Below are 9,666 nucleotides of genomic sequence, written 5' to 3'. Positions count from 1 at the left end.
ACACTTCTTTGAATACATCTCTCTGTTTTCTGCATCCTGACCAAATCTCAGAAGGCCAAATCTATTTGTATCTGATCAGTCACCTCATGGGAGGAAGGGAAAAACAGATTTCATGACATTATATAGAAGAAGAGAGAGACAGTCCGGTGTAGTAGTTAAGGCACCCAGAAACTGGGAGACTGTGAATTTTGGCTTGGACTTTGGCACAAAGCTAACTGGGTGGGCTACTCTCTCTCTCTCTCTCTCTCTCTCTCTCTCTCTCTCTCTTCTTTCTCTCTTCTCTCTCTCTTTTCTCTCCCTCTCTTTCTTCTCTCTCTTCTTTCTTCTCTCTCTCTTTCTTTCCTGCCCTAGGAAGTGGGCAATAGCAAGCCATTACTGAAATCTTTCTAAAAAAATATAGGAACTTATCCAGGCAATTACTAGGAATCAACCCTGATTTGAAGGGAGGAGGAGGAGGAGGAGGAGGAGGAGGAGGAGGAGGAGGATCAGAGCCAGTCTTACAATTATCATTGTTGAGTCACTTGTCTCATTGAAAGGGACCCAAATCCTTTAAGCTCATTTTATCAGAAATACAAGTAAACCATATTTTAATCCTAGTTTCACCCTTTCCCGTAGCCTCTGCTTTCTCCTATTTCACATGGGGCAATTGAAATTCTGTATGTTTGTATCATAAAGTAAAATCTTACTTGAATTTATCTTGGTGATTTCAAGGAGACAGCCGTGTCGTTTTATTAATTTGCTACTGCCTTCCTCTTTGGATTTTTTTTTTTTTAACTTCTTAATCTAACCCAGAGCATTTCTCGTCATTTCACAGCCAAGAACTAACCAAGTCTAGATCTGCTTTCCATTTTTTAAAAATCAGTCAAAACTGGCTAAGATCCACTGTGACTGCATCCTGAATATAGTTTTCCACATAAGGAAACATTTACGTTTACGCAGTAGTGCTGTCATGATAATTATTTAATTTTGAATTCACTTATTTATCCAGCAGCCAACAACAAATTTTCCACTTTCTCCCCATTACTCAAGACATAGAATCTTTTTCTCGGTAATAAATATTACAGTGTAAGTCCTATCGACACATTATATGATATTTGGGGAACTGCTACTTCGTAGTCTTTTCTGATTGGATTACGATTGCTATGATCAACAAACAAACCAGTTCATTTTTTTTTCCCCAACAGAAAATAATTAGGTATTCTTGGCACTTCCCAGGCACATCAAAAAGTAAGCACACACGAGTCCCAGAGGACAACAAAGTCACATTTTTGTCTCACTGGATTCACTAACTTCGTGGGACAAAAAGGCAGGATTGTCATATCCCATCTTTGCCTTGGCTTTAGCATCCTTCTCATTGTAGAGGCAAAAGGCACAATGTGGCGTTTCCACTTCTACAGTTTTGCTGAAGTTGTGAAAGTCCACCCTGTATTTCCCTTCTTTGGTTTTAGAAACAATGGGGGCAAAACGATAGCCCCACAGGACCTCTTCAGCAATGTAAGATGTCCGGACTTGGCAAGTTGCACTGGTGGATTCTACGGTCCCGTCCAGAAACACCACCAGCTCAAAGTCATGTTGAAGGAGGGTGTCCGCTGACATGTGAAAGAAGGGGCTGTGCTTGTCGATGACATGGTAAATTGTCAAGGGGGAGATGAAGAAGAGGTTTTCATTGCCAGCATCCACCATGAAATTGATGTTGACTTGATCCAAGATGATCGTCTCTCCTTCAGGGGTGATGGTGGTCTTCAAGAGTTTGCCATAGATATGACTTCCGATCAGCAGGCTTTTCCTGAGGTTGGCCACCCGGATGAGAAGACACAGTTTTCCACCTCGTTTACTAATCACAGCATTTTTGCTAAAGGTGATAGTTTTTGCTCTCTTTTTGGGTCTGGAGATTTTGGCCAAAATGGCCCCACACATGAAGGAGTTTATGATAACTCCTAGGATAGATTGGAAGATGAGAAGAAAAATGGCTGTGGCACACTGTTCCGTAACACACCTGAACCCGTAGCCAATCGTGACCTGGGTCTCCAGGGAGAAGAGGAAAGCTGAAGTCAAGCCATTGATATTATCTACACATGGCGTGTGATTTATAGAAGGGCTGAACTCTGGCAGATCTTTATGGATATAGGCTACTACATACCAAAGAAGACCAAAAAGGAACCAGCTGCCCAAGAAAGCTGAAATAAAGATGGTCATTTTGTACCTCCACCTGAGATCCAGGATGGTGGTCCAGATGTCGATCAAGCAAACAAATCTTGACTGTTCTTCAACATTCCCAAATTCTATGTTACACCTTCCATCTTTGGACACCAGGCGTGACCTTCGTCTCTTGCATTCGACCCAATGCTGTGTGAAATGTTTCTGGAAGTATTTAAACATTCCCAGCAGTCACTCTGGATTAAAGGAGAAACGGGAGAATTATTACAATGTCTGGTAAGCGTTTTTCTTTTCTTAACGAATTTATCCGTGTGGAAAAGACTCCAGTCGACTCTGAGTTATGGGACAGCCTAAGGATGCATTCCAAAGTGGTACTTAACTCTGGTAGGTAAGACTAATGGCTTAAATTCTACCTCATGACTGTCCTTCAGAGCAGCTAGCAGTGTATTTTCTCCACTTTCATGCCGGAACCAATAAAAGTTACAAGAAGCTCTTACAGTAGCACAGTTACCACTAGCGAGTTGATAAGTACTTCGTTTGTGATTGCTCAGTGTAGATTTGACCGTGTTGGCTGTGTGTGAATGCATGAATTAACTCTGCAGAAAGAAAACCTCTCGTGGCATGAGAAATGATAGAGAAATTTAACCTGTGGTGCATTATGACCTATTTCAAGATGCAAAATGTCACGGGATGATGGGCAAAGGGCCAAGGGAGGAATGCGCATGTATAAATCAGGGCTCAGTGACGCTACCATCACACTGGAGCTTTCTGCAAATGTTCTGCTTAGATGTTTCTGCAAATGTTCTGCTTTGTGACTCAAGCAAGTGCTAAGCCCAAACCCTGTCATGGTTCTGCTTTAGAGACATATGGGGAAGGTTTGGAATGCCTCCCAATTGGGAAAACAACCATGGACTTTGAAAGCACAAAACATGACATTGTCACTAGGGTATGAAAACAGAACTGGAGGTCTCTTCTCCAAGTTGAAGGCACCAAGTATCTTCTGCCATTTGAAGAAATGCAGCATCACATATGTGTTACTCTTGAAAGTGACCCAAAACTCATGGCTCCTTTGAGGCTGAACATTCATCCGGAAAGTTGTCTGACCTGGATATAGAAGATGAACCTATTTTGTTTCTCACACACAATGCTATAATTCATGGTGCAGAGCAAGAAACTGCTTTTTACGGGCTGGGGAGACAGAGGTTCACCTTATGCGTTCCTACGATATGGAAGACCTTGATTATGAGAGTGGCATGCAGCATTCAGACACACATACCAAAGCACCCAAGACATATGATCCTGGAGCGCTTCAATTCACGAGGAGGGACTATGTGAGAAGTGTTGTTGCCTAAGCAATACAAGGAAGGAATCCCTTCTGTTTGCCACTCAACACAAAGGACAAATTAGGTTGCTTCTATTCAGACCATGTTTCTATTTCGCCTGGGTTTTAATTTTCATTGGTATTGGATTAGGGGTAAAAAAAACGAAACAAAAGCACCACCAAATACCAGAACTTGTTTTGTTTTTTTTGCAGAAGAAATGAATATACAATTGCAAAACAGGGCAGGTATCCAGGTACTTTTGCTGCAACATTTCTAATAAAAACAAGAAATTTGTTCAAAACTCTTCACTTGCTTGTTTCCCCCCCCCCTTTTTTTTTTTTTGATGCCTTCCAGTCAATGTTGACTCCTGGTGACTGCCAGGACAAATCCCTGCAGTTTTCTTGGCAGGGTTTCAGAAGTGGTCCGTCCTTGCCTTCTTCTTTCAGGGGATGAGAGAGAAGGACTGGCCCAAAGTCAGCTCAGCTGGCTTCGAGCCCAAGGCAGGCCTGATCTCCCGGTTTCTAGCTTGGTGTCTTCGCCACTATCCCAAACCGGCTCTCCCTTGCATTATCAGGATACATTTTTTTTCAGGCAAACCACATCCATCAGGACGGTCGCCTTTCAGTTTTTCAGGGGTGAGATTGAGAAAGAGTAGCTTGCTTAAGCCTGTTGAGTGGGGGTCATGGTGAAAGAACAACTCAGGCTTCCCAGAGGCAAGTTCAGCATCTTGACCACATGATATGCATGTGAGCCAAGCCTGGGAATTGTTGGTCACCTCATTCATTCATTCATTCATTCATTCATTCATTCATTCATTCATTCATTCATTCATTCATTCAATTGTATTTACAATGATCAACCACTCTCAAAGACTCTGGGCAGCTATACATATTAAGCAGCGGTGGGATTCAAATATGGGAACAACCGGTTCTCTGTGTGGATGCCGCTTCTGGAAGTCCGTTCTGGGCCTGGGCAACAAAAAATTAGCTACCGGTTCTGCCAAACTGGTACGAACCGGCTGAATCCCACTACTGATATTAAGGCTCTACTACTGCATCAAGAGCCCGCTCTCAGCTGCTCTCTTATAACTCTAAACTGCTAACTTTATCTTGAATTTTGGGCTGCAGGCAACGGGGAGAAGGATAGGAGACTGGCATCTCCCAGCGTTTAGGAGAGGACAGCTTCAGAGTGCTTACTTCAGAGATTCCCGTTGGAAGGCCGTGGCAGAGACGATCCTACATCACCCTTTACCCCTAGATTTAATTCGCGTAATGATTGGTTTGGCTTAACATGTGGGAATCCAGCTATTATGGATCTTAGACCATCCGCAAATTAAACAAGCAGTGGTTAAAGTATTATGCCAGAATCCTTGTAAAAGGGAAGGAAGGAAGGAAGGAAGGAAGGAAGGAAGGAAGGAAGGAAGGAAGGAAGGAAGGAAGGAAGGAAGGAAGGAGAAGGGAGGGGAGAGGAACAGTAACTTCCATTTATAATCTCTAGAAGATGTATTGTGGGTAATGATTTGTTGCCCTCCCTCCCCTTTCCCTTAACAACTTGCAGAAATAGGGTAGTGAAATATGCAGTGTGACATCTTATCACCAACGCATTTGAACAAGATTGGAGCTTACGAGATCCCATCACAGCCCTGTTGCTTATCTCCTTCTTCCTAACATCAGCTCCAGGCATGGCTTCCCTTCAAAGAGGGGATTCTACTCCAGAAAGTGCTGTCATCTTACTTTCTTTCCCAACAGAAATTCCCCATTTTGGTGCTACTGGGCAGGCTCAGGCTTTATAACCCCGGATGAAGCTGAGTGGCCTTCCAAATTTGCTTATTTCTAAAGAATCCGGGGGAGAAGAGGGCACTTCTAACGAACCTCTGCTGATCCTTCCTCATTTTTCCCTGTTCTTCTGTCTCTCTCTCTCTCTCTCTCTCTCTCTCTCTCTCTCTCACTCACTCACTCACTCACTCACTCACTCACTCTTTCTCGCCCTCTTCTCTCCCTTCTTTCTCTTTCTCATTCTTTCTCCTCTCTTTCTCTCTTTATTTCCTCTCTCTCTTCTCTCTCCTCTCTCCTCTCTCTCACACTCTTTCTCTTCTTTCTATTTCTTTCACTTACTTTCTCTCTTTTCTCTCTTCTTTCTCACTCTTTCTCTCTTTTCTCTCCTCTCTCGCTCATTCACTTTCTCTTCTTTCTATTTCTCTCTCTCTCTCTCTCTCTCTCTCTCTCTCTCTCTCTCTCTCTCTCTCTCTCTCTCTGCCTTTATGTGTTGGAGTCAGCTGTTAGAAACATGAAAAGATAGCAGATACCAGAGGATGTATTTTACTCTACCGTAGTCCATCCCATCCCGTCCTTCCCTCTAATCTTTCAGCAACAACTTTGAACATGACCCTGAAAGTCACAAGAGAAAACGCACCTAACATTTATTATTGGGCAACACACATGAAACACGCACTAGCTACCCAACAGTGCCGATTTCCATGTCTGCAGCCAGCTGCAAAAGGCCCTATAGGCATTCTTGTCCTGACTTATTCTGCTGCTGATGGTCAACAGCGAGAGTCCAGTTAAACTTTAAGCAGGTTCCCCGGAAAGGGCACAAGGTCATTTCTCCTCAATTTTGCCTCCTTACATTCCCTTAATCTGTTTGCCTCGAGAAAAACACACACACACACAACCAGAGATCCAAAGAAAAGCTCTGGATTTAATAGACCATTTGTAGTAATTTTCCAGGGTTTAAGTTCTCGTTTCTCCTTATTGCTTTCCGTTCTTCAAGTCTCAGAGGTGAAAACCTTTCACGTTCTCCTTTGCGTCACTTGTGCTGGGCCATCCCAGTCCTGTTTTATGGCTTTCATTTAGAGGACACCCCCTCTCTGCCACCCCCAAGGGAGCAGAAATGTTAAAGCAGAGGGCAAGTAAAACAAACTTTCACCATTGTGTTTCTTCCCTTTTTTCCTCCAAACAACTGACCACGAAATTCAATATTTTCAAATTTAAGGAAGAAGGAAGGGTCTCTCTAAACCAGGGCTTTTCAACCTTTTCATCCATTGTGCCACTTTTAGGATATGGCAACATCCGAGTACCACCAGTCGCCTAGCAAGGTGTCAAAAACTTGATGACCAAAAAAAAAGTGATAAAGTACAGGTAGTCCTCGACTTATAACAGTTCGCTTAGTGACTGTTCGAAGTTACAATGGCACTGAAAAAAGTGCCCCCCAAGCCACAGCCGAGCAAGACACCTGTCTGCCCGCCCGGCTGCGTTCTTCCTCCTGTCCGAGGTTTTCATTGTTGTGAGCATTTCTGTTGAGGATTGGCAGCGGGGGTGGGTGGGGGGGTTGTTTGGTTTTTATTCCCCCCGTCTGCTGGGTGGTTGCAGCAGGTTTTGGTCACTTCACATGACCCTGGGACACTGTGACCGTCATAAATATGAATCAGTTGCCAAGCATCTGAATGTAAATCACAAGTCCCTGGAGATGCTGCAACATTCCAGCTGATCGGCGCTTCTTCTGGGCTCAGCAGAAGCACCAGGATCAGTGCTGCTTTCCAGCTGATCGGCGCTTCTTCAGGGCTCAGCAGAAGCACCAGGATCAGCGCCGAGCTCCATCTGGAGCCTGGCACTGATCCTGGCGCTTCCACTGAGCCCTGACAGCCCCAAAGAAGCGCCGATCAGCTGGAAAGCGGCACTGATCCTGGCGCTTCTGCTGAGTCCTGACAGCCCTGCAGCTCCAACCGTCTCTCGCTCAGGCTTGTGCGGTGCTGCCACCAGTTCAGCTCATTCCCCTCCCCCGCTACTTTTCTAGGATGGTCACATACCACCTGCCAGGTGCCAATGTACCACAGGTGGTACCCGTACCACTGGTTGAAAAGCCCTGCTCTAAACCACCATGTGCATGGAGTCATGTAACAATGTGGGTAGAATGTCTGTGGAGATTCTCGGTCATCCAGGTCATGGCTGTCCCCAAGGTCCTTTTTCAAAAGGCAATTGGACTTTCTTGGGTTTTTTCCTTTGAAAACGTTTCACTTGTCATCGAAGAAGCTTCTTCAGTTCTGACTTGAGTAGTGGAGGATATTTGCAGGAATATAAATCCTTCCATCCTGCCCCCACTCAGTTAGAACTGAAGAAGCTTCTTGGATGAGAAGTGAAACGTCTTCAAGGAAAAACAAAGTCCGATTGTCTTTTGAAAAAGCACCTTTGAGACAATGGGGTAAAATACAATGCGGACTATGACTGAGAACGACAATTTTGAATCTTCTTCTGGTGTGAAAATTAAAAAAAACAACAACCAAAATTAGCACAGAGAAGGAAAGAGACGTGTCCAAGCCAATCTACTTCCTTAGTTGCTACCTGCAAGGAGTTCTATATTTAAAACAATGCAAGAAGATTGAAGCACTTTGAGGAAGTAGCATGTAAATGGCATAGAGTACAAATTAAGAGACTAAATTTGGATCTCGTCTTTTCATTAAAAAATATTTCGTGCACTAGAATGTCAACGCAGGTCCCTGTCTGAGGTTAATCATTACAATCTAATCAAGATCTGAGCATTGTTCTCAGTCTTCCTTTAAAAGAATAAAGGGTACCTTTTTAGAAAAACAATGTGTGTTGTATAACAGTAAGCGGTTATAAAAGAAGTCTGGCTTAAATCCGTAGGAATCTGAACCAATCTAGTCTGGTTCAGGAAGGACATAGCTCTTAATCCCCCTTTGAAGAAAAGGATATATAACCTATTGTTGTATAACAAAGAATACTCACAGTGAGAGAATTAAATCAGCAAAAAACAGCCCCTCTTGTCATACCCATCTAATTTACCAAAGTAGATATTGATTGGTTGAGCAGAAGGAACAAATACTGCAGATGTCTGGTTTTAAACTGGAGATATGTCTCAACTTAATTCTTTGGAGGAATACAAAACCCAAATGTCATTCATTACCACTTTATAGATAAAATTGTTTGTGCTGCACTTGTCCTGCAGCATGAGAAAGAAGTTGTGAGAACTAAAAAGCACTTCACATAAAACAATTACCATAGGAATACAGGAAGTCCCTTTATCTGTCTAAGCCCCAATATCTAAGAAGAGGGGGTCAACCTATCCTCCAAAGCACCTGAAGGCAGGACAAGACACAATGGATGGAAACTAATCAAGGAGAGAAGCAACCTAGAACTAAGGAGAAATTTCCCGACAGTGAGAACAATTAACCAGTAGAATGAATTCCTTCCAGAAATTATGGTTGCTCCAACACTGGCGGTTTTTAAGTACAGATTAGGCGACCATTTGCCTGAAATGGTATAGAGTCTCCTGCTTGAGTAGGGGGTTGGACTAGAACAGTGATGGCGAACCTTTTAGAGACCGAGTGCCCAAACTGCAACCCCAAACCCATTTATGTATCGCCGGGTGCCGGGTGGGTGTGGCCCACTCGGTGGGTGCAGCTACAGTGCGCTTGGCAGACTGGGTAGGTGTGGTCACTGGATGGGTATGGCTGCAGTAGTCATGGCAGATTGGGTGAGCATGGCTGGGGTGGGCGTGGCCACCTTGATGTTGCTTATGGGGAGGGACACCTGTGGGAGCCAGGCAGGGTTGGGGGAGATCCAGAGGGTCTCTGGCGGGTGGGATGGTGGGCTCCCCAATGGTGACTCCAGGCTGGCTGGCCTTAGGCCAGTGATGGCAAACTTTTAGAGACCACATGTGCTGGGGCGATGGCACGTGCCCACAGAGAGGGCTCCGCGTGCCGCCTCTGGCACGCGTGCCATAGGTTCGCCACCACTGGACTAGAAGACCTCTAAGGTCACTTCCAACTCTGTTATTCTGTTATAAGATCAGCATTCAGCTTAGTTATCTACCTACCAAAGATTTACTATCTAGGGCCCCTTGAAGGATTGGATGCAATTTCCCAAAGGCTTCTAAATGTCGCAATCAAATTGTCCTTTTTAATGTGATAGAAGGATATTATCAACAGTGAGAAACTGGTGAAATGGGCACAGCAGCGCCTGCATTTTCTATGTCGCATGAGAAAAGCACATCTTCCTTCCCCTGTCCTGACCACTTTCTACAGGGGGACAATCGAGAGCATCCTGTCATACAGCATCACAGTCTGGTTTGGAGGCATCACTGCTTCAGACAGGAAGGCGGTGCAGAGAGTGGTGAGAATGGCCGAAAAGATCATTGGCAGTTCCCTCCCTCCCATCCAGGACATAGCACA

General features: G+C 44.4%; 1 protein-coding gene across 1 annotated transcript in view; it reads right to left on the bottom strand.

Moving 5' to 3' along the window:
• Positions 1-983: 983 nt before the first annotated feature.
• The window catches only part of KCNJ1 (potassium voltage-gated channel subfamily J member 1), a 21,274-nt gene continuing 12,591 nt past the window's right edge, over positions 984-9,666 (bottom strand). The window contains exon 2 of the mRNA XM_015820137.1: positions 984-2,393. Coding sequence (XP_015675623.1) covers positions 1,261-2,379 — 1,119 coding nt within the window. The 5' untranslated portion in view covers positions 2,380-2,393 and the 3' untranslated portion in view covers positions 984-1,260. The remainder of the gene's footprint in view (positions 2,394-9,666) is intronic.

Source organism: Protobothrops mucrosquamatus, unplaced genomic scaffold, assembly GCF_001527695.2.
Source record: "Protobothrops mucrosquamatus isolate PMUCROS unplaced genomic scaffold, P.Mucros_1.0 scaffold1075, whole genome shotgun sequence".
Lineage (NCBI taxonomy): Eukaryota > Metazoa > Chordata > Lepidosauria > Squamata > Viperidae > Protobothrops > Protobothrops mucrosquamatus.
The sequence above is the reverse complement of the archived record's forward strand: the minus strand, read 5'-3'. Positions and strand labels throughout refer to the sequence as shown.